Source organism: Peromyscus californicus, unplaced genomic scaffold, assembly GCF_007827085.1.
Source record: "Peromyscus californicus insignis strain IS unplaced genomic scaffold, ASM782708v3 Scaffold_14__1_contigs__length_90479793_seg_2, whole genome shotgun sequence".
Lineage (NCBI taxonomy): Eukaryota > Metazoa > Chordata > Mammalia > Rodentia > Cricetidae > Peromyscus > Peromyscus californicus.
This window is the reverse complement of record NW_026294436.1, coordinates 40,039,631-40,065,207: the sequence shown is the minus strand read 5'-3', so window position 1 is coordinate 40,065,207 and position 25,577 is coordinate 40,039,631. Positions and strand designations below refer to the sequence as shown.

The window sequence follows — 25,577 nt, the reverse complement described above, 5'->3', positions numbered from 1 at the left end:
TCTGTGCTTGTAGGACCCCCTGACTTAGGAGCACCTTATCTTGCTCTTAATAGGGGTTGCCTAGTTCTAATTTGAAGGAAAATGTCTACAATAACCCAGATTTGGCATGGAAGATGGTGGAAAGGCAACAGCCCACTCCGAATGCATTTCCTTTTTCTTAGAAGCTACATCTGCATAGGGAGATAATTTTATTTTCTCATGACACTCTCTTCCACAGATGATACCATAGCCTTTTTGAAAATGCTAATCTGATTTAAAATGTGATATCACATTTTATGGCATTCCGTTCTTTCTTGCTTGCTCATCTAGTAGATCTAACAAGGCATTGGCTATTGTGAAAGCTACCCACTGGTCTCTGTACTGCACACTGTTATTCTGACTGTTCTTTGCTCAGGGACAGTTACCCTGTGGGTAGAAGCTTGGGAACTCTCACATAGTTTGTGAGATAGTCCACCTTCATTTCCACTTTTCCAGGTCAGAGGTGAAGGGAAGAAATGACATGTCTGACTTGGAGACCCTACATCATAGATATACAGTAGGAGATGTTTTTCTCTTCACCTGTTTGGTCATCTCAGCAGGGAAGCACACATTTTATGTGGAAACGAACATAGTTCAGAGTTGGAAGATCAAATACGTTTGCAGCCTTTGAGCTGATGAAGCTCATTATAGTGAACCTGTGACTGTGTGTGCATGATTTCTTGTGGAGAATTTCGGTGTTTCCTCAGAGCACTCTGGATATAGGTCTGAGGCTATGTGTGTATATCATAGATTTCCCCCTGTAAAGTGTTCAGTGAATTGTAAATTTATTTGGAGGATTTTCTTGAGGATTATGGAAAGTGTAAACATTCTCATTTTGGCTTATACTCTTCTCTTCTGGTTGCCTCTAAATATATGTGCCTTGCAAGATAGTAAACTGCAGGCCTGATAAATTCAGGTTTGATGTAACCCCAGTGGATCATGAGTTTTGACTGAGGAGAGAGTGGGGATTAACAAGGATGAAATCTGTAATTAAATCCTGTGGTCATATGATACAGAATCCTCATATTTTCCATTGACTTGTGCATAGATACCATGGCTGTAGTTGGCACAAGGGATGAAGGATAAAGACCTTTGTTTTCTGGGGTTCCTAGAATAGAAGTCTCTTGATTGCCTATTTGTTTTGTCTCTATATGAGGTATTGCTGTGAATGGAAAGTCAAAGAATTTAGTAGTTGCTCAGTCCCATGAGGTTGGGTGTCTCAGCTGGTCTTTTTTTTTTTTTTGGTTTTTTGAGACAGGGTTTCTCTGTGTAGCTTTGCGCCTGTCCTGGAACTCACTTGGTAGTCCAGGCTGGCCTCGAACTCACAGAGATCTGCCTGGCTCTGCCTCCCGAGTTCTGGGATTAAAGGCGTGTGCCACCACCGCCCGGCTCAGCTGGTCTTCTGTATGTTGGAATCTCGAAGAAGTAGGCTCCAGTGCCAGTGAAGGAATGGATGTGCTGACAAGGTGAGGCCAGGCAGGCGAAGAGTGAAGCAATCCTTCCTCCTTCCATTGTCCTTATATAGGCTTCCAGCAGGAGGTGTGGTCCAGATTAAAGGTGTGCCTTCCCACCTCAAGATCTGGATCAAAAGCCTGCCTTCCAGCCTCAAGATCTGGATCAAAGACATGTTGTCTTCCTGACTCAAGATCCAGATCATAAGTGTGCAGTCCTTTTCTAGATTTTAGTTCATTCCAGATATAGTCAAGTTGACAACCAAGAATAGTGGCAGTTATGGATCTTCTGGAAGCCTGGCCAAAAATGATAGTCAGAACCATTTGTAATTGGGATATAGCTTGGGAAGTGAGCTGGAGTGAGAGAATTTGACAGGAATGAAATGCCTTGAGGATGAAGGCAAGAATATTTTGGATGTGACGGTTTCGTCTATTGGTTTGCGTCTATCATTCCCCTCCCCCACTTTCCTGCAGTTACTTTCCTTTCAATAGGTGTAGCACACAGTATGAGTTAAAGGAGGAGGAGGAAAATAATGAGCACAGGACTTTCTTCCTACCAAAAGATCTAGACTGGATTTAGTGACCACATTGAACACTGCTTATCGATTTTCAGCCATTACTGCACAAGATGTAGGTGACGTGACCCCTCCCCACGGTTTCTTTCTTTATAGGACTATCTGGTTTCTGACGGACTTTGCACTTTTGCTTAAAACGAAAGTGAATCAAGATTTGCTAAGCTATCAGAACTCTTGCAAACCCATTGGTACTCTACCTGTTGGGTGAGCAGATTGTTGGCCTTCCTAGTCCCCTGCTCAGGACCATCAGGGAAGCTGTACTCAACAGGACACCACCCCCCACCTGCAGTCCAGTCCTGCAGAGGACAGACTGCTGATCTGCTTACTGCTGACCACAAAGACATAGAAGAGTGGACCAAAATGCAATATAATCAATACTCTTTTATTCGGGGAGCCAGAGGGCAGGATTTCACTTTCTCTTCTGGCCCAGCCTTCTTTCCATCATTTTATTTTTTTTTTTTGTATTTTTCCCTCTCTCATTTTTAGGTTCAGCCTTCATGAATAATTCATTGCCTGTGTGGGTTTTTTTTTCCTAGAATTTTCAAAAAAGGGAGGTTATTTGCCTCTGCTTGGATATGACAATGGTCTTTTGCAAAGGGTCAGTATCAGAAATCAGCCTTTTCTCTTAAGTCCTCTGTTGTCTATGGTGAGACCGAGATATAGAGAAAGGCAGCTGGAGGGAAAACTTTAAAACATGCTATTTCTTGCCATTTTTATAACAAACGTCTCCAGCCTGTTGCATTTGAGTACCTGACAAATAGGTAGCTGATTACCTTTGACTTAGGGACCATAGTTAAGAAGAAGGTATTTATGTCCCTCAGTATTTGTCACCCAGACTCCTCATGCTAATTTGCCATTTTCCTAACGAGAAACGTCGAACCCCTGAACTAAGAAGCAAGCTTCTATGAACATTTAAAATTCCAGGGAGAACTCGGTTTGGAATTGGGGTGGGGTGTTGTAGAGGGTCCCCTACTGCTGTCACCATCACACCACATGGCTTTTACATCAGTCCCTTTTAAAAAAGGCCCGGAGATATTCGAGCTATACATCATTCCCCTTATCATATTCTAAGCCTACACAGAGAGAGGGCTTGTGTGGGCTTTCCAGTGATGTCTCTAGCATCAGTCTTAAGGACAGAAAGTACAGCACAAAGTTTGTAGGCTCTTCTGACTAGTGTTCTCTTGTGTGTGCAGCCTGTTTCAAGGAACTATCTGTGATATGTCTTTACTTCAGGAATATCCTAAATATGTTGCTTTAATTGGCATCTCTGGCCAGATTTTGCCCGCAAACTCTGATGAATCTCGTATCCCTGTCTCTAGAAAGCCAAGAATATACGTCCTTAAGAGACAAAATACATCAAAGAAAACAGCAACACATGATTTGAAAGTCATTTATGTGAGATACCGCCCCCCATAAAGCAGTGACTACTTCCTGGGAGTTGCTCCCCGACCCTCACCCCCACAGTGTTAGAGCTTGAACCCCAGGCTTGAGAATATAGCACTTGTTAGGTACTCACCTCAGGTTTGTGGGATCCAATCCTGTTGTGTGAGGCTTTAGAGAGAGGCCCCGTGCTGTACCTGCACCAGGTGTGGTCCTTTGGTCCCTGGGAGTTGAGCTCAATCACTGTCACAGCTGTGCAATCTCCAGCCTTTTACTTTTCCAGCAGCATTGGTGCTGCTGTGATTTTGTTGCATCTGCATGGTATCGCTGAAGAATCTGGGAAGTGTGCTTGAGGTTTGTCCTTCTGTCCTTCTGGGGGGTGCAATAACACAAGATGTAGCTGCGCAGTAGGCAAGTGGTTAGCTGCAAAAGAAGTGTTCTGGGTAGCATCATGAACGGACCTTTCTGGGGTGAGACTATGGTATCATTGTCAAGACACATGGTGGTGTGAGGGGCCTCCTGGACCAGAAAGGAAGCTCTGGAAACTTCGGGGAGGAGGGACATAAATCCTCCACAATCCCTCCCAGTCCTTAGATTATCTGTTGAGTTGAAAGTTTTTAAACTGTGTCACTTTTCTCAATTTTCACACCATTGTCTCATGGGGCTGGTCAGAGTAAAAAAGCGCATGAAATGAATTTTCAACAGTTACTAACATCCTGGCAATTTCCAGCTGTGTGCTGTTGGGAACTAGTTTGCTACTGTTCTGTCAGCTGGCATCTCTTTCAGCAGGTGGTTTCCAACAGCACCAGGGCTCATTCCTCATTCGGGTCCTTGGTACTGGAGTCAGTTGTGTGCACTCTGCCCGTTTCCTTAAGGCATCAGCTTCCAAACTCTACTTTGTCTCACAATTACCTGGGCGGCTTGTGAGAACGCAGCTCGGCGGGGCGGGTCCAGGTCTCGGAGTCCCTGACTCAGTCAAGTCTGAAATGGGGTCTGAGAATTATTCTTATTTATCACAAGTTGCCATGTGCTCTTGCTGGCCTTGGAAGCTACGTTCAGAGATGCTGCCCCGTACAGCTGGTGCCTTGTCATACTTTTAGAGGCATCGTTTTATAAGAATTGCTAGTTGGCCAGGTGCGCACACCTTTAATCTCAGCACTCAGGAGGCAGAAGCAGGTGGATCGCTGAGTTTGAGGCCAGCCAGAGAAACTGAGTCTTGGAACCCCCCTCCCCCAAAAGAAGAATTAGTAGGGAGATTACCCAACCTAAACCTGTCTCTGATACACTAACCCAAATCTCTGCTGTTAACAGAAACTTATTCTTTGGGCTCAGATGGTAGGACTTCCAGATCATTCTATCAAAGTGATGATGAGATCTTGAGAATGGGAATATAGACTCTCAATTTTATGACATTATTAACTTGGAGTTAGTTCATTTTATTCTTTTTGGCCTTATGACCAAGAACAGGCTCTTATGGGAATGGGCACATTCATTTTAATTCCAGCACCTAGTATAATGCTGGCACATGGCAAGTGGTACAAATTCTTTTATTGAATGATTTGTAATTAAATATGTTGCTATTGATTTAACAAGCATCAACAAAGTGACTGTGCTGTGTCTAGTATTACTCTGACTTGGATCTCTAGGACCCGTGTGCTCTGGTGGTAGTGTGAGAATTCTAACTGCTGGGAGAAAGTCAGGGGTCATTACATGGGAATTGGGAAGTTATAAAAGACAAGTATTACTTCACAGTTCTCTTCAGAATTGCCCCAATTTCTATATTACCCACTGCAGGCTTCCCCACTGTTAAAGAAAATGCAGTATTTACTATTTGAATTTTTTCTATAAAAAAATTAATTGGCACCCAGAGATCTATAATGTAATGACAATTGAGGTTTCTAATGATGGCCTCTAGGCACACAGAATGCTGGAGTGCTTTCTGAATATTGTCAGTCAAATGTTTATTGAATTATGTTCAAACAGTCTGAATGGAATATGAACCATATTCTGAGCTTTCACAAATTATAATCCACATCCACACATAAAACAGTTATCTGTCTCAATTCATAGTTTTTTTTAAAATTCATCAGTTTGTTAAATTATCCCAAGTTTTCCTTTTGGGCTACGCCAGGTGACAGAGAATTTGTGGTATTGTTCTGGAAGTCAGTTCTATCAGCCCCTTCACACAGAATCGGAGCTGCATCCTGCTGTAATTTATTGTGTATTATCACGTCATCAGGAGGTGGGTGGTGATGTTCGAATCTAGATGGCCTTTTAATAAAAAACCCAGAGCCAGATATTGGGGTGAAAACTGAAAGATCAGAGAAGCAGAGCAAGCCACAGTCAACCTTACCTTGCCAACTCCTCAGCTAATCATATTTCCTCAGACTGAAAGCTTCTGAGTCCTCACCTAAAAGGGTCTCAGCTGAACTGCTTCAGTTCCTGTTTCCTCACACCTTATATACCTTTCTCTGCCAAACCATGTCACTTCCTGGGATTAAAGGCTTGTGTGCTTCCCAGCACTGGAATTAAAGGTGTGTGCCACCACTGCCTGGCTCTGTTTCCAGTGTGGCCTTGAACTTACAGAGATCCAGATGGATCTCTGCCTCCCAAGTGATAGGATTAAGAGTGTGTGCCACCACTGTCTGGTTTTTGTGTCTAATCTAGTGGTTGGCTCTGTCCTCCAATCCCCAGGCAAGTTTATTAGGGTACACAATATATCACTACAGGGTGGGTCTAAGTATTTTACAAAGGATGGGCTTTAGATTTGCTGGGAAAGCTCCCTAGTTGGTAAGCCTTATCATGTGCTTATTTCTGTGAAACAACATTGAAAACAGCCATCTACAATTTCTAATGGAGCTTTCTTTAGGCTCCTCTGCAAAGCTTGTCAGATGATGTCTTCTGCAACAGGACCCTGAATATCTGCCTTTTGTGCCCTTTCCATGTTCTTTCACATGCTCACTTGTCATCTTTTTGACCAAGGTCAAGGGATGCTGGACTCTAAAGATGTTATTGCAGGATGATGGTCTTTTTATTTTCTTAAGGGTCAGCTCTAAATTTTGTGGAACTTTTGAGTTGGAAATGACTTGAGTGGCTGTCTAGATGGCCCCTAGATGACTGTCTGGAGTACTGGGTCTATTAGATCTCTCTAGTACCCTGTTTTTATGTGGCTCCCATTCTCTTGAAAGAATACACATACAATTTTGCACTCAGTATCAGAGTTCGGGGAGTTAAATTTTGCATAACTATTGTGTTAGAAAAGTCTCATGTACTTGGGTGCTGGGATACTGGGCTCTCAGGAAGAATGTTCCTTAACTACATACCACAAACCTCAAATCTCATATGGTAGGAACCCTGTATGAAAGGGCTACATAGAAGTGTTTGCCCAAGACAGATAGCCAGACAGCCTTGAGATCACATAAACATTCTATCCAGAGAACAAAAATTGGGAGCTCTTCTCCATCTCCAGAAAGGCGGCCATCTTGAGTTAAGGACAAAATGTTCTCTGTTACTTAAAACCCTTGAAAATGAGAAATCAAAATACTCCTCTAGAACGTCCATGTGTTTTGTCCATCCCTTTAGTTTCTGTTGAATAAGGAAATGCTGATCCAATGCACTTATTTACTTAATGTCCTGTGGCACTGGGCACCACTGTAGACTAGAACTTAATGTGATGGCAGTTACATTTTGATTTGTATTATCCAACAGGGGCACTCTCTGTGCTCTTAAATTTTATCTGATTTTAGTTAATTTAGATCTAAATATGTACACATGGCTAGTGGCAGGGGCAGATAAGCCTCCGGGGCCTGATGTTATTAACTTTGGGATTGAGTTTCCTTGGCTTGGTGTGAAGGGTGTCTCAGAACCCACTGCACCTTTTGCAATCTCCAGCCCCACTGCGTTCTAGCCAGCCCACTGACAGCAGGGGCGACTACCTTTTACCAGGCATTCCTTACACTTGCTTCTCCCTCTGTCTGGCTCTAGGACTGTCCTCAGAGGTCATTTCCTCTTTGACACCTCCCTTGATTTCTCTTTGAAAGAATAAGACCAACCCCTTTCTCTAGGTCCCCATTGGGTCCCTTGTTTATTACATTGTCCTAACACTTCTTACATAACTTTTGTACTGGTTGAAAATATCTGCAAGTGGAGGGGCATTTTATATTATTATTTTAACTACCAGAAATAGAACAATATAAACATGTTTGCTTCAGTTAATATCCTTTTGAACTTTTTTTTTTTGAGAGAGGGTGTTAGGTTTCTGACTTGTGGTTGTAGTCAACTAAAAACTATATTCTTTTCACATATGTCACAGATGACAGAATTGTTCCCCTTACTCTATCCTCAGTTTGAATTTTAGGTTGAGATTTGGGATGCCTGAGTTTGTTTTGGGTACTTTTTATTTCCTTGTTTGTTTCTGGTATTGCCATCCATCCTGTAGGGATCCTTTTCAAGTGGAGAAGAAAGCTAAGCTCCATCTGTGGCCACCAAAACCCAGCCTTTCTACATGTAAACAAACCAACAGCCACAAGACAAGTGTTATTGTGTACATCTTAAACACAGGGAAACTGAGGCTAAAGAAGGTTACATTATTTTCCCAAGACCATCTCCAGTGAACTTGAATCCAGGGAATGGGACTCCAGCATTTCACTGCTAGTTTTTTCAGTCACACATTTGTTGTCTTTGGACAGGGCTGTTTAATGAATGAGACCTCCACTGGCTCTGTGTCATCTGTAGATTTGATAAGCAAGTGTTCTAAGAGTTGAGTCAAATAATTAATAAAAATGTGATTAGAACTGCGGACGCCCTTCTGCTTATCTTCGGTGTGATGGTAAGTCCTCACGGACTGCTCAGATTTCCTCAAAGCTTTCGAACTGTTCTTGAGCCAACTGGCACTTTTCTACTTTGTCTGTAAAGACACTGTGGAAGGTATCTCTGCCGCATGCTTCGCTGGAATCAGTACACACTCTCTCAACTAGACTATTCCATGTTTGTTTTAAGCTAAGGTACAGCATCTTGCTTTTTCCGAAATCCACTTTAGATATTATTCTCAGAGTCTCAGATGATGTTTTACATTTTTTTTGGCTAGGTAGTAAAAGACCTCAGGATATTTGCCACCATCTAGTCTAAATGAACCCAGCTGATGAACGGGTTGCCTTAGAGTTTAGGATCTATCGGTCTCTTGTTCAAAGCACGAGAGCACATCATTGTTAAGAGCATGGCTTCTGGATTCAAATCTCAATGCCACCTCTGCTGCCTCCTAGCTATACACTGTGTCAACCTACTTCACTTTGCTCTGTCTCAGAGCCCCCAAACACAAAATGGAAATAGTGATTTTACCTATAAGGCATATCGTGTTGGATCCTTGTCGTGTTCAGCTGAGGCAGTACATAAAAAAAAATCCTATAGGATAGTGATTGGCACAAAATAAGCTGTGAATGACTCTTAGTTATTAGCATCTAGTTAATTGTGGGTGATTCAGCATTAAATATCTACAGCCAGGCTTTCTCTTGCTAACAGCATTGTCTTGCTTCCTCTTGACTTTCAGCAAATTTCTAACCGGAGTTTTGCCAGATGTTGTTCATGTGACCTTTGTGTAGACCTCTTCAGTGACCTGAGCCTCAGGGTCTCACATCTCAGCTGTGAGGAGAAGGTTATTTCTCCTGCCAGGCTAACCTTGTAGGGCTCTTTTAAGTCTAGCATCAGCCACTGTGGACTAAAGTTCCCTGCAAACATGTCAGGATGAGTACAAGCATTAATGATGATACAGTTCATAAAAAATCTAACATTTATTAAGCACTTACTGTGTGCCGGAGTACTGCGCTGAGTGCTTGGCATGGAAAGCACCCGCTGAAATCCTTCCTTGTGACCACATCATAGAGATGCACAGTTTTTGTTTTCTGCATTCCACAGTCAGGGGATTAAGGCATGGAAAGGTTAACTCATTTGCTTAATAGGACACACTGAGTGGGAACTAGAGACCTGATTAGTGTTTTCTAACTGCTGCATCTGGATAGTTTTACATGAAACCTTTCTTCTTGCGTTCTTACAATTAATGAGTTAACATTTTTTTTTTAAATAAAGTTTAAAGCATTTACATTAAAACTGATCTTCTTTGGCATGTTTCTCAAATGCTGATTTTACATCATTATTTTCCCTCGGGAATCATTCAGATTTATGATTCAGGGAAAAAATATCTCGAGGAGCAATAACGGAGCTGAATTTTTCTAGCAAACTTCTGATGAAAGCCGATCAGGTGTTCAAAGCCATTGACAGCCTTAACCAAACCCACTGGATTTTGTTTTCATTTATATAAAAGCGGTAGCCAGATAGTTCAGGTAGCGCAGTTGGAGGCATGTAGGAGGATCCCTGGGATAGACAGTTCTAACGTGGCTGCCTGCAACATTTTCAGGGGTTCCTAGCTTTCCTGGGAACTCTTCCTTGTCAGTTAGGTTTCTTGGATTTGCATGGTCTCTGTGTTCTATCAGCGAAGAGTTTTTGTGAACTGAGTGCAAAGCTTCCCAAAAGGCTGAAGTGCTGTGTGGCGGGTGGAGACCCTCAAGCCTTTGGGAATGTGCCCAGTGAGCTCTGTCCAGACATCTGCCCTGTAGCCCTGGAGGGTATTCTACCTGTGGGAACCAGATACCGATGTGTCTGAACGTGGGGGATTAGGATGGACCACTTGGCTCCTGGAAACCAAACTGGAGTCTTGGTTAGGGAGCAGGCAGGAAAAAAGTTAAAGAAACCATCTCTCCATTCTGCTAACTTTGGATTGTATTTGCATGGAAATTAGTGTTTGTGAAATAGCTGAGCCATATGGATGCCCTGAGATGCATGTGTTCTTCTGGTCTGTTGATGGAGGAGCAGTTGAAGGGCGTGGGCTTATGTGGAGGTGGAGTGAATGGGAGGATGTGGCAACACAGGGAGGGGCAGCTTTGGGGAATATGGGCCTATGTAATTGTAGAGGAGCTGGACATTTTGGCAAGATGATGCTCCCTTATAGAGAATTATTTGTGTAAGGGTTTACTTTTGAGACCACACCCATCTTGAAGTTCTGTGAATAAGGATGTCGCATCTCTGGACAATCTCTCTCTGGTGATGGTAGAAAATGATACCCTGCAATATACAGGCTGTGGGCTCATTTTCCTCACAAATGTCAGCGGACACACTCAAGCTAACAAAGCAAAGGAACAGGTTTTAGGATGTTAGGGTTGCCTAGAAGTTTTGCATACTTCTGTTTGAAAGGAGCTTTGTCGAGGGTCATATTCTCAGCCAAGTGGGCCATTTCTTTTTTTCTTTTATCTTCCTTTATTTCTATCATAGAATCTTGTCAGCATTCTCTAGAGATTCTTCCAGGCTATATGCTCTCAGGAATAGACAGAGAAAGGTAACCTCTGAGGAATGCTTGTTGTGTGACAGTCACTCGACAGTGTGTTTTTGAGACCCACTTTAATTTACTTCACTATTCTTCACAGACAACTAGTGCAGGGTCACAGACAGCTTTATTTTAACTCTGTTTGCTAGGCATTCTTCTTTCCTTGTACTGCACTGACTTGGGCTAAATGGAAGACTGAAAGGCTGGTCTTCTCTAATAGAGTGTCGTCTTGAGATAGCACTGTGAAGTGCTTATGGGTATCTGTGGTACCCACTGGTACCACACGGGTACTAAACTCCTGTGGTGGAGAGAAGGACTCCCAACTGAGTGGGAGAAGAGCAAAGCTCTCTTAGGCACAGGTCAAGACTTGGGACATCCTGGCCTGTGTCACTGGGATGAAAGTTTGGGGTGGAATCTGGGATCTGTACTGTCATCATCTTCTCCAGATCCCTACTACCACCCAGCCTCCACTGCTCTGCAGAGAAGCTTTCGTTTTGGAAAATACCAATTTTCATTTCAGCATTGGCAGGTGTTAGTCTGTGGGTTTTCTTTTTCAGCCCTCCAACTCTGCTCCAGGATACCCAAGTGTGATCGAACTGTGGAGGTGGCAGCTTTTCTGACTTCTCCTTGAACTCTCACTTATTGAATGCTTCTGCTTTTGAAGTTTTTTAAGGAACTGGGGCCGGGGTGGTTGGAAGGCTGCAAAGGAGACTCCTGAAAGAGCGAAGGAAAGGCTTGCAGTGGGGTTGAGAAAAGCAGCCGTATGTTCACACCCAGGCCACCACTGTGAGAGTTCAAACTTCTCATACTAGGAAGTTTCTAGTCAACCCTACTGGTCATGGATTTCCTCTTCTTGAAGATGTAGATAATTTCTATGGAGAGCTGACACTGTGAAGGTGTCCTCCTGTGCCAGGATTTCCAATTTGAATGGTATCATGAATTTACTCATTTGTAGCTTCACCTAAAGCAACTTCATTCCATTGTAAAAATGGATGGTCATTTTTTTTTCTCCCTCCACTTCCATTCCCAGCAAGTTGCCCCATTAACACCACAGAATAATAGACGTTAGAGTCACAAGATCCTAGGAGAAACCGATTAGACCCTTACTAATGTGTAGGAGAACTGAAAGCCAAAGGAATCAAGGGACTTACCACGACTCTCAGTAAATGACTGAGTGTCAACTAGAACCCAGGGCTTCTGACCTAGAGCTCTTTGGATTCCACTTTCTCTTCGCTTTTGGTTGTGTCCTTTCTCTGCTCAGCCTCCCTTCTCCAGCTCCTTCATCTTCCAAGGCTTCCTTATCCTTCTGTTAGTAAGTGTGTGGTTCTGGTTCTTTTGGGTGATATAGAAGAGTGGAGATAATGATCAAGATTAATAAGAAAAAAAGGACAAGTCAGAAAATGTAGGAATGGACAAGAGGAGGCTAATTCATGATTGAAGTCACCTGGCGCCAATACTGTGACGATGGGGAAAAGGATTCAAGACAATGGCTAATGTGCTCTTTTCCCCAAAAATGTTGCTGGAGAACCATATGTAAGATGAAACAATAGCATAGGACTCAGACTCAGCAGGCAGGGCTTCTACCAAACATAAAAACCAACACTAGGTTGCAGCAGGTGGGCGAGTGGGTGGTTGCTCAGGCAGGCAGTCGTCTCAGAATATTTCCTGGCTCTTCAGTGGCCCAAGAGAAGGTAAATTCGCCAGAACCTGCTTTAGGAGATGTGTTCTTTAATGATAGTTGGGTAGTCCTGTGAAAGGCATAAGCAAAAATCCTAAGATGCCTGCCTCCCTGCCTGCCTCCCTTCCTTCCTCCTCCCTACTCTTTCTCCTTCCCTCCCTCCCTGTCTTGTTTATTCATTTCTGGATATTCCATTCAAGCTAGGAAGCTAGGGTATTTGTATTGATTGTTCTGATGAAAGACCCCCAAGACCTCAGGGCATGAAGCTGACAATCCAGAAAGGTTCTAGAAAAGTCTTGTTATTCCAGTCTTTGTATCTGTGCCTGTAGATGAATGTACTAGAATAGTTAGAACTCTGTGGTTACTTTCATTTGGCCCTCTTTTGCCTTTGGGATCCTAGTTTCTCTAATTGTCAATGGATCTGGTTTGAGGATGCCACTGGCTGTCATGGCCTCTAGCATTGAAACCATGGGTACTCCTTTTGACTACACATTAGAATCAGTCTGGGAACATCCAAAAGTGTTGATACTTCAACAGTAGCCAAGACATATTAGAATTTCTGGAGGTGGGATACTGTCTCTTTAACTTTTTAAAGTTTTGCTAGTGATTCTATAATTCAGTTGAGGCAGAGATCCACTTATCTTCTAGACTGAGAGATGAGTCTCTTACCTAATCCATTTAGATATCCCCACTTCTCTCCTCCATTCATTTCTCCCCTGCTTCTTCTCTCCTATCCTATTTTGTGAGCTATGCCTTTTCTCTGCAGTCCAAGTTGACCTGAAACTCAAGATCCGCTTGCCTCAGCCTCAAGGGAATGCAAGTTCCAATGTGTACTACCAGGCCCCGCTCTTCCTGTTTCTTTGTGTGTATTTCGATTGCAGGTGGATTCTTCTCACTTCCCTTGAAGGCTATTGTGAAGGAGCTGGAGCCCCCTGGGCACCCTGGAATTCAGCCTAAAATAATAAAGTAATCAATTCGAAGGGGGCATTGTGTTGGCAAAAGCATTTGCTTATGGTTTCTTCAGGCAGACCTCCAGCTTCTCCAGACTTCCCAAGTCTAAAAATCTGAAGTCAGGGAACAGAGCCATGCTCACACAGCCAGCCCTTGAGTCCTGGCTGAAGACTTCTTAACCTTGACTCCTCCTGGCTAAATAACCTCTATGCATATGAAGGTTGCCTTAGCACAATGCCCATCAAATTGAGGAATTCCTGAACATTCTTGGAAATCTCCCAGAAACTTGGAACTCACAGCAAGCCACACACTGTGACTGGCTTCTCTGTGCCCTTGAGTGTCTTTTATGTGTATCCTGCTCTACAATTTCTGATGTAATTGGTAGCTCAAAATTGGTCACAGGGAGAATATTTACAGTTTAGCATTTGCAAATGCTATACATAATGACTTTCCCCCTTTTGATATTTATTAGCATGGCATTTCATTTATGTCTTAACAAAATGATCCATTTTCTAATGGACAGTAGCAGGTCTCTATATTCCCTCAGATCTGCCTTTGGAAGAAAGGGTCTTGCTCTCTGGAATAACTTAAAATTCATAAGCCCTCTATTCCAAGGTGGCCTTTGGATGCTTGAGAGCAGCTGTGTTGCCTCTCAAGCAGAGCATTAGTTCCTTCAATCCTTTCTCATCTGGTTTCCAGGCTGAGTGGTGTCTTTGAACATGGATACAGTTGCAGAGTTTTCAAAAGAAAACAAAAATTCTCCTAGCAACCATGTATGATCTTTTTAACAAAAAGTTCTGCATTTTCTTGATATGTCCTCAGCACCATTTGAAGCCTGCCCTGGAATGAGTGATATTATGGAGTAGAGTGTAGTTTTAGGTGTGGCTGTTCATTGTAGCTCATGGTCTTTCTCCCCCTCTTCCCCCGAAAGCACAACTTGCTAGAAGTCTTGATGCACCCAGATTTGTCAGAGTGTCATCAAAACACTAATTCTGGTTTCTGAAATGGATCATTTCTCCACTGATGTTTTGTTTTCCATCAGAGGCTTTTAGTGGGTACCTTATCATCCCATCATTTGTTTCTTGATCACCAAAACTGTGTGTGGAATGACAACTGTCTTAAGTCCAAGATCCAGTCAGACGTGTAACCAGTGGATCTGTTCAGACTCCTCCAGGTGCCTGTCACTGAAATGGGCATGAGTGACAGAGTGGGGAGAGCAGAGCTGTCTTATTTTTCAGAAGTACACCTTCCCACTCCCTGGCAATCACGTGGTGCAAATGGGTCTAGAACTAACTTCCAGTTATCATCTGTCCCTTTGTCTCTCCAAAGTAGTAAAGATCTGACCTTCTTTTCAGTGGATTTATGTCAGGGACAGGGTCTCAAGAGTCAGCATCCTTTGATTTGGAAGCCATGAGGGATAAGACATGGCTAAGACCATGGCTAAGACCATGAGAGATAATGCTAAGGAGCATTTGTCTTGAATAACAGTCCATTGACCTCCAAAGCAGTGCAACTAGACCATCCCCTTGGGCATAAAGCCCTCCCAGGGCTCTTCTGCTTCTGTCTCGTGTTCTCAGTGTTGCTTGTCATTCATTCATTAGGTTTGAGGTCTTTAGGAGCAGGAGTAATGGCATTTCCATCTCTTGACAGGGGAAGGGTGGGTTGAAGAAGAGGTGCATGAGTGTTCAGGGTTGCCTGTCAAATGGTGGATTGGAAAAGAAGCAGTTGTCATGGTGATGGTAGGTTGCATCCCACCATGGAAACCAAATTTATAAAAACTGATGTTAAGGCTGGAAGTCACATGATGCATTTTGTTTTGCTTTAGTTTGTTTGCTTTAAAGAAAAGGGATTTGATTTTTATCTATCTGATTTTTTTTTTTTAAGACAAGTTTGGGAGGTGAGAAAAATCGTGCTGAGGGAAGCAATGAGATCACGAAACGGGACAGCCTGGAGTACTCAGGGACTTCCTTCGCGTGCTTCTACTTGTCTACAGTCCAGTTTTCCTGCCATGGTGGGAGGGCAAGGGGAATATTCGGTGGAGTTTCATATTTTCTGTCAGAGCTGTGCACTGGTTACTCATGTAGAGAAGCCCAGAGTGTTAGCTCTCCTGTCCTGGGAGGGACCACGTGGTGCAACCTGAATTGATCTGCTCAGGACAGAGACATAACACAAAAGCAAGGCTTGAGGAAGAGCGCAGAAGTGGAACTGAGCATGTGGTTTGTTCCAGCTGTAAGGGTGGTCCATATGTTGGTACATGATACTATATGATGACAGTTGTAGTTTTGGGTTGGTGGATGTTAGTGCCTTGCTTACTTAATCCATTCTAAAAGTTTTTTTTTCAATCTGTTAGTCACAAGGACTGAAAACAACCCAGGATAAATTATACTTAGGCTGTAGGGTTGCAGCATTCCAACCCACAGTCACTGAAGTTCTAATTAGTTGATTAGCCATGCAAAAGGCTCAGTGTAAGGCACAGTTTCTGTCCAGGAAACTTTCATTCACACTTCCTCTGGGCTATTCCACCTTGCCAGGCTGGGCAGAGGAACGAATGCTCAGAAGTTCAGATGGAGCCTCTGGTCTTGGACTTTCACACCAGGGTTGAACTCTTACCTCAGGCCCTCTTGTCTCACAGCAGGGGCAGCTTGCTGCCAGCCATTAGAAAGCCTTGTTGATGTCTCCCACCTCCCCCACCCCCACTCACACCATGGTCGGGAAAGAAAGTGGTGAGATGTTCTCCTGTGAAGGCAGCTGGCTCCAGGCCTGCTTTAACAGGTGTGAATTTCCCTTTCAGACTGAAGGGCTGATAGCTTGCCCTCATGGCTTGTGCAGAGAGTCCTGTAGGGACTTTTGTCTGGAGAAGGGTGAGGATGATTGTAACAGGTGAAAACACACTGTTGACGTGATGGTCACAGTGATGGCTGTGTCTGTGGTTTGGGCACAGGTCCTGCCTCTTGGCTATTACTCATCCCTGCAGGACAGATATGTCTTTCTCTGTGGCCTCAGGCAAAGTGAATGTGATCTCACTTGCATGATCTCACTGTGTCTCCAGCAGGGTCTGCAGGAGCTGGAGCCGGACTTCTGTGGGAGTTCAACCCCTCCTGTTCTTAGCTCTAGCCTTGGGTGTGATTAATGTCCTTTCTAATCACTGGAAGAGATTGCATCAGAACCGTCAGCTTCATAAATCCTCCTTTGGGGACTGCTGTTTGGAAGAGCTCTCCATATTCCCAGGAGGTCCTGGGCCAAATGTCTTTGCTTTCTTCCCGGAGGCCCATTACCATAATTTTCTTTTAAATTCTTTCCTGGGGTGGATGTCGCCGTCGTCAGTGTCAGATCATAACTGCAGCCAGCCAGCTCCCTTCTGTGACCACAAACAGATGCTCCCCTCAAAGCCTTGAGCCACAGAGGACACTTAAGAAAGATTTAGTAGGATAGTAAAAGCCACTGGAATTGGTTTAGGGGCTTCGTGTGCCGTTTTAGGTGTGGCTCCTTTTTGCCTTTCTAGTTTCTTCTATAGAAGTGGATGGTGGTGACCTTGCCTCCCTTGAGCACCGTGTTGGGTCGACATTTGCAGTGAGAGCCCCGATTCTTGTTTCTCATTGCCAAGTGTCGCTTTCTCCATTGCTCTCTAGGTCTCAGGCAAGATCCTGATTTTTTTTTTTCAGTCGTTTACAATTTATTATTTGTGTTTATAGTATCTCTTTGGGATGGAGCTTCTGACAGAATCACAGAATAGACAGGCTCTTTACCAGCTACTGCCTATGAGTCAGTAGTCACATATTGCTACGTTTATGTCCAGCTGAGGAGGAATGAACGTATGCGAAGACATCGAAACCATTGTCTGACACTTTTGCATCTCTTCAAACCACACATCCCTAAACCAGGAGGCGGAAAGGAAAATAGGATTCAGACCTTCTTGCTGGCAATTGTCCTGGGTCTGAGGCTAGGGGTAGGGATGGCTAATGGAGGTTGAGATCTATCTCCTGGGAGGCAGTGAGCAATTGTAGAGAGTCTCCAGAGTTCTGGCAAGTGCCAGAGTGGCCACATTCTTGTCCCCACAGAATATTTTCTCCATTAGGCCTGGAACGTGATGAGAACATAGTATTCTCTCAACCTGCCTGTCCCTGGTGGCCCTCAGATCATATCCATTCGCCTTATACATGGTGACAAAGGCTTTGGGAGGGGACAGCTGAGAGCAGGGGGGTCTCAGAACACCTGGCTGTCACAGGAGGGCATATTTCCCCAAGACCTCCTATGTTTGCTGCCTGCAGCCTAGGTCTTTCCTGGGCCTGTGCCTGCGGATGTGACACTAAGACATTGGCTTGGATCGGGGTAACTCTGCTTGCAGGGCAGAGCAAGGCGCAACCTCCGATCGGGTTCCTAGGGCTCTGTTGGCAAGCACAGGCAGCACCACAGCAACACTAGGTCCACCCTCTGTCTTGCCCCAGCTTTCTCTGCTAAAGAGGGAACTAAACAAATGGCAGGTGTGCAGGCCGAGCCATGCTGCCCAAATTAGCTGTGTTGCTAAGGAAACCAGTCAACTGGTTGAAGGAAGGAGCATTGGGTAAAAGGGATAAATCAATAAGCGAACCTATTTTTATCATTTCCCTAATGATTGTCTTGAAGCCGCTAGACAGGGAAGGGGAAGAGAGAGCCGCAGCGACACCAGTCCTCATTAACGGCTTGGAGGGAGTGAGGAGTGAAGGGGTGTTTGGGAAGATTGCCAGCAAAGTTTATGAAGTGAGGCCCCTAGCGAGCAGACAGTGAGATGGAGGGGCGGCTTCTTTGCAGGCTCGAAGCTCTTTTATGGTCCTTCCCTTCTTCGGCTTGGTCTGGGCCCGTGTTCTCCCTCGTTTGATCTTCCGGGGGATCTAGCACAGCCTTCTACGATCGGCATCTTCTTTATCCTCAGGTTGATGTGGATTCTGGTACTGGTTGGATATTTGCCCCCCAGAATACATACAGCTTTAATTGATTTTATGATTATAAGTTAATACATGCTCATTATGCCAGTCAGACAATGGATAAAGGAGTAAAGAAAAAAAATGAAAATAACCCTATTACTCAGAGAAAACTCATTATTCCTCCTAGCGAAACAGGACCCTCCCTCCCCCCCCTCCCCCCCTCCCCCCCCCCCTCTCTCTCTCTCTCTCTCTCTCACATTAAAGAGAGCGTCTGTGCAAGCTGGTTTCCTTTCTCTTTCCTTTTTTTTTTTTTGATAGATAATGTATGCCCACAGTATACAGTCCAAAAGTTCAGATGGGAATACTGTGCAGGGAGAATAAGGGACATCTTTTTATAATGATACTGCAGGCTCTGGTGTCCCTGTGCTATCCATGTATTGATTAGTCACTTATTAATTAAATATCAGTCATTACATACCCACTATTTCCACACACAGTGTTGGTCACCAGGGGCAGGCAAAGCCTCTAGCCCCTCAGTCTCCCAAGCCTTTCTGCTTCACTGACTCCATTTGTTCTGGGTCTTAGAATACAGTCTAGACTCCGTGATGGACATTCTCCAAATTATGCTTCATGCCAAGCCCAGAACATAATGGGAGTCACTGAACTCCTAGGCGGAATGAGAATTCTGCATAGATATCCTTTCCCACCAGCACTGACTGTGACTGCCATGAAGGGTGCTGTTCTTTGCGGCCATGCTGACACGTGGCTCCCTTTGATCTCTCCAAGTCACATCTTTTGCCCTGCCTGTGAGGCACATGAGGGCTGTGGGTTGCTATCTGCAATCCAGGGTCTTCTCTTGGAGATGGAGCCTTTGCTGTTGGGCTTGAAGTCTGCTGGCAAGAGCTAAGAAGTCACCTTGCAGAGACGGGAGTGCATAAGGTCCAATACTGAGTGAGGGTTGGAGTGGGTGGGGAGGAGCTGCTCCTTCAGTGGAGAGCCTACTTGCATTTCCTCCTTCACTGAGCACTGATTAAGCTCCTACTATGTACCAGAAACTCTTGCTAAGCACAGGCTATGGAGAGTTAAATGAAGCACCTGCTTTCCAGGTATAAGTTCTTGGAGGAGATAAATAGAAGACTAAAAAGGAAGGAAGGAAGGAAGGAAGGAAGGAAGAAAGAAAGAAAGAAAGAAAGAAAGAAAGAAAGAAAGAAAGAAAGAAAAGAAAGAGATAGAAAGAAAGAAAGAAAAGGAAGGAAGGAAGGAAGGAAGGAAGAAAGAAAGAAAGAAAGAAAGAAAGAAAGAAAGAAAAGAAAGAGATAGAAAGAAAGAAAGAAAAGGAAGGAAGGAAGGAAGGAAGGAAGGAAGGAAGGAAGGAAGAAAGAAAGAAAGAAAGAAAGAAAGAAAGAAAGAAAGAAAGAAAGAAAGAAGGAAAGGCAATGCAAAGAAAAGTGAGGCACAATGTCACCAGGGCCAGTTTTAGCTTATGACCAGAAAATAGAAAAAAGACCACTGCAAGCAATGGCTGACATCAATGGATGTCAGTGTGTCTGTTCTTTATGTTTTCTTCAAAAGGGGAAGTAGAAAAGAAGCTGGAGGAAAGGGCTGTTACCCAGTGGCTGGGACACTGCCTCTACCTTGTATGTCTTCCTGCTTGCTGCCCCCCCCCCCCATTTTCTGGTGCCTAGCCTTTCTCTCACTTAACCCCCAGAAGCTCCATACTTTGGCCTCCCCCCACCCACATCACAGTCTTGTGTCATATTCTTTATTCCTCCAGCTGAGTTCCCCATGAGGTCTAAGTCTGGAAGCCTAGGGAGGCACCCCTCTCCAGGTTGTATGTACTTGAACAGTTTCCAACAATATAAGCCAAACCAGCTGCACACAGCTGCTTCAAATGGGTCTTTTGACACCTGACAGTAGTCAGACGATTTGGCTGAGGGAGAAAGTGGGTCTGTGGCTGTTTTTAAGCTTCCTTCATTTGCTTCAGAACCTATGAGTTGCCAGATTCCCACCTGTACTGGAGAGTTTTATGTTAACATGACACAGCTAAAGTCATTTGAGTAAGGGAGCCTCAAAAAAAAAAATGCCTGCCTCCCTAAGATCAGGCTATAGACAAGCCTGTAGGGCATTTTCTTAATTAGTGATTGATGGGGGAGAGCACAGCCCATTGTGGGTGGTGCCGTCCCTCGGCTGGTGGTCCTGGGTATTATAAGAAAGCAAGCTGAGAAAGCCATGGAGAGCAAGCCAGTAAGTATCACTCCTCCGTGGCCTCTGCATCAGCTCCTGCCTCCACGTTCCAACCTCGTTTGAGTTCCTGTCCTGACTTCCTTCAATGATGGACTATGACATGGAAGTGTAAGCCAAAGAAACCCTTTCCTCCCCCACTTGCTTTTGCTCATAGTGTTTTGTCACAGCAATAGAAACCCCAACTAAGACACCACCTTTTGATTCTAGTATTATCCAGTGTTATCTAGTGTTTGGGGCCTTGCATAGCATCAGTCTTTGAGACCACATGACTTTTCAGCCATCCAGAGAATTAACCAGTCACAGCCAATTTTACTTATCAGCCTCTGAGGTCAAGAACTGTTCCTCTGTCATGTAGTGAAGTGGCCACACCTTTTCCAGGCTAGTCTTAGGTCCCTCACAAACCCCAAATACCTGATCCGAACAGTGAAGCTTAAAGACCCTAGCAAGGAGCTGTAGATGGAGACTGCCTGGCTGAGGAGGTGCAGGTGTAGAAGTGAGAGTCGTTAGTGGGACCAGCATTCCACGTGGGCATGGGTGGGGAGAATGTCCCGAGAGAAGTGTAGCTGCTGAGATGTGTCATCAGCATTGACTTGAGAGCTCTCATTCTTTCAGTTCTTGGTTTTCCTTCCCAGCCTTCCAGTGGAAGAGTACACACACACACCCCTAAACAATCACAGACCCAGTGGATCCATGAGAGGCAGAGATTTATATAGCTTGAATGAGAGAGAAAGTGATCTTTCCCATTCTTGGGTCCATGGAGGTGTGAGAAAGTTTCAGAGCTTTTACAAGGCACTTCTAACCATGAGCAATAGCCAGGTGAGCCCAGTGCTTTTGTGAACAATTTTATTAATAGTTGTTAATAGCATTGACGTGTGTGTGTGTGTGTGTGTGTGTGTGTGTGTGTGTGTGAGAGAGAGAGAGAGAGAGAGAGAGAGAGAGAGAGAGAGAGAGAGAGAGAGAGAGAGAGAGAGACATGGAAGAAACAATGAATATGTCAGTCAACTCAGAGATACCAGCCCCTCCTCAACTTGTGGTGGTCAGTAAGACCTGCAGTTTTTCATCAAGGCTCCTCACAATGTTCCCGTGAGTGCCATTCCCAAGAGATGCTCTGAACAAAGGACTGCCTGGTGAAGCAAGTTTGGAGTGTGCTGTGTCCTGCTCCACACCCCACTGTGTGCGCAGTCACACACTGTGTACAGTCACATCAAAGGCTCCAAGCAGTCCTGCTGGGAAGGAGCCTACTTAACTTTACTTAACCCAGGCTTCCCTCGTTTATTTGATTGCAAATTTCTGTAGCGCTAGTATTTTGTGACCTACATTGTAGAAACAGCACCCCAGATGCCCTCAGCTTCTGTAGCCATTCATCAATGCTGTGTTGGCATGCTGTCAGTTTCCTTTCTGGACCGATTTCCTAGGCGAGGTCAGAAATTCCTCAACCAACGCTTTTGCATTATGCCCACTGTCATCAAATTGGTCTGGGAATTCCAGGTATCCGCACCAGGCCCAGGACAGCTTGGCCTGCTCTGGAGTCTTGTGGGATAGTGGACCCTGGCCTAGTCTTTTGTCACTCTACATGTAAAGCTCCAGGTTAGAGCCAGCTATATGACAGAAGTGTACTCCTGATCCTTGTGCTCTGGTGGCCTTGCCAGGGTTTACATGGGGTGAGGGCTTGTTCTAAGATAGTGGGTATGCATGCTAGTGTGCCTGCAGCATGCTTGGCTCTCAGAGGTTGCCCTTAGCTTCCAGACTTTGAAGCAGAAGGGATGCCTCGTAGTACTTATGGGCTTCCATGCCGGAGCTCCCCTCCAGCCGTGAGGGCTTCAGGAAGCATAGTAGAATCTGGGGCAGGAGTCCGTCCAATGAGGCACATCCATTTTCCAGATCAGGTGGCTGAGCATGAGGAAGCAGAGGATCTCTGGGTTGGGGGTGCTATGTGAGAACTGGAGCTGTGTGGGAAGGAAGGGCTGCCAGCTGTGGGAGAATGCCTGTGACTCAGGGATACATGGAAATGGGGGTGGGGCGGGAGACGGTACTACCAAACGTGGTGGACTAGAAAATTCACCCTTCCTCTAGCTTCCTGTGCTAGAACATGACCAGAGCAACTGGTGGGCACACTTGGCCTCTGCCTGCAGAATGCTCTGGTCTTTGCCCCTCCCCAGAGGCCATTGGAAGCTCATTTGATGGGATGGGAAGAGAGGCATGGCGGGGTGCGGGACTTCTTTATGCTCTGGTCTTCTTCTGTACTAGGCAAGAGGTGTTTAGGTCCTGTGTCCTACAGCTAGCCATGCTCTGTGGGGTGACAGGAAAATGGCCTCGGTCCTTCCGTCTTTGTCAAATGAACTATCCTTCTCCCCCACCTGAGCTGTGGGATTTGCCAGAGAATAGGTTGAACTTCAAGGCTAGTGGCACATCTGGTTCATGTTTGTCAGAGCAGTAATTACGGAATGAAATCCCAATGTGCAGGATGACTGGGCCCTGGGAGGGAGCTGGTGTTACCCCTTTCTAGCCACGCCCCACCCCCTCTTCTGAGCTCGCGGCCACGCCTTTCTGCAGGAGTCAGGGTGCCCGCTTGGAGTCATGTTTTTCAAAGAGGCGCAGAGAACACCTCACCCGTCTACAGAAAAACAGCAGGGAGACGCTTGTATATTTACTCCATGGATTCACAGTTTGGTTTCCCAGAGGCTGAACTCTGCCACGGCAGATTCCAACCCATGCTTATGCCCTTCTGATACCTATAAATGTAGATGCTCAGAAGAGAATAAGGTGAGACCAAGTGCTTCCTCCTGGCCCCAGATATTAAAACAGAAGGGGGCCCACACGGGGTGGGGGATGGTTTCCTTTCCATGGATTCTTCTTTCCCTCAGTTGATTAGAGGTTCCAGAGAGAGAGGGGTGACTCTAGATGTGATTCTGAGAGGGGACAGACAGCCACAGCTAGGTGATATTGAGGCTAAAGCTGGTTCTTCTGCCCAGGCACCTGAAGTGTGGAAAGAGCCAGGATCCTGTTCCAGGGTTCATCCCGCTGCTTCCTTCTTTCCCCTCTATTTGAAACCTTATTTGGTTCCTGGATTCATATTTTATTTCATCCATCGTTTGAGGTATCTGACATATGACCAACTCTATTATTTACCACCCTCTTCCTTTTCTTGGAGAAAATGCTTTGTTTTCACAGACCAGCCCTAAATGACAATGCCTCCTACACTAAGGACCATGCATTGCCCTGCCTGCCTGCCTGCTTGCAAGTATAAATCATTCAGACCGCAAAGGCCAGTGGGAAGGTGTGTTTATGTATATGGCCATCCTGGAGGCTGTATCTTCTCTTACATGAACTTGATCCTTAACTCCTCTTTTTCACGCCATTTGAGTACATGATCCTGGCCACCATCATCGCCAACTGCATCGTCTTGGCCCTGGAGCAGCACCTTCCTGAGGATGACAAGACCCCGATGTCCCGAAGGCTGGTATGTGCTGGCTTCCTTCTCCCTTTCTCCTCCTGGTCCCCTGGCTCCACCTCCTTCACACACTTCCCTTCTCATACAGCTCTGTGAAGACTTTGTTCTTTACTGAGGGACAGATAACAACCCCACTGGGACTCACAAGGAAGAGGGCATTGCAAACACTTGTGTGTCCTCACATGGTAGTCAGGCAAGAAGAAAGGGCAGGCATGAGGGCCATTTGCTTCACTCCTCTTTCCTAAGGGACTGTTGAAGTGAGAAGGGAAGGGGGGGCAGAGAGAAGGGAGGGGAGATGCTGAGCGCTAAGTGTGTTGGTGGTTATGAACTTGCTAAATGCCGACTTCCTTATTCTCCTAAAGGAATGAGTCACATGTCTAATGTATTCCTCCAGAAGAGAGCACACAATTATTTTAAGTCCAAACACATGGGCAAGTGGCCAGCCTAATGACCCAGGCATGAGAACTCTGAAGTTCCCAGCTAGTGTAAAGACCTAAGAATGGAGAAACAAACTCCTTCTAGGTAACGCTGTGCCAATGGGAACCTTCAGGAGAAAACTGTCTAGTCCCTAGGTGGAACACATCTGCCCATTTCTACAGCACTTTCCCCTATTCTGTATATTCCATGCAGCCTCAGGTCCTCTTGGACTGTCAGTAACCTAAGCCGGACCTGTACATAAGGCTGGCCATCATGGGTGTGCAGGAGATAGCCAAGATGTGCCTTTGCCTCTGTCTGATAGGGAACAATCCTTTTATTGTTGCTCTGTTTTTTATCTTCACAGGAAAAGACAGAACCATATTTCATTGGGATCTTTTGCTTTGAAGCTGGGATCAAGATCGTGGCTCTAGGGTTCATCTTCCATAAGGGTTCATACCTCCGCAATGGCTGGAATGTCATGGACTTTATTGTGGTCCTCAGTGGGTGAGTCTTCTTCGTGTGTGTGTGTGTGTGTGTGTGTGTGTGTGTGTATGTTAGGAGGCCCATGGTGACATACAATAGTCGGTACAAGGAACACAGGGTGAGCAGAGGTTAGAATGTAGAGCATAACCCAAAGAAAACAATCAAGGCTAAGAGTCTCCATGTAGTTATACCAGAAAGAACCCATTTTTTGGAGGAGCTGGGGTACGCGTGGCATTAGGCAGAGGCCTGGGACTCTCAGGAATGCTTCTGGCCTCTCATTGTGTGCTTGCTAGATGTCTGAACACCCAATTTTTCAATGAGGAGTCTTTTCATTGAAACAAGCAGCTTGTTCTGGTCTAGAGGTGGGGGTCAGCCCAAGAAATCAATCAAAGGATGCAGTGAAAATGCCCAGTTTCTTTGGGCGATTGGATAAGACTCCAATCATGGTTTCCGAATTAAATTAAGATTAACACACTGAGAACAGACTTAAATGATTTGTAGATTTATTAATGGCGTGAAATCCAATCACATCAAAATGTTTGCTTGATAAGTCATTCCTTAGAACTTAATATAGTATATATCGGGACTGACCCCGTGTCGTAGGCCCATATAGGATGGTAATCCATTTAGGTGGATATTTGCGATGTCATTCCTTT

General features: G+C 45.0%; 1 protein-coding gene across 7 annotated transcripts in view; it reads left to right on the top strand.

The window, feature by feature from the left end:
* Cacna1e (calcium voltage-gated channel subunit alpha1 E) overlaps nucleotides 1-25,577 on the top strand; it is a 473,485-nt gene that overhangs the window by 164,904 nt on the left and 283,004 nt on the right. For all 7 annotated transcript variants that reach the window (XM_052737226.1, XM_052737228.1, XM_052737227.1 and 4 more), the window contains exons 4-5: nucleotides 23,925-24,030; nucleotides 24,803-24,942. In XM_052737226.1, coding sequence (XP_052593186.1) covers nucleotides 23,925-24,030; nucleotides 24,803-24,942 — 246 coding nt within the window. The remainder of the gene's footprint in view (nucleotides 1-23,924; nucleotides 24,031-24,802; nucleotides 24,943-25,577) is intronic.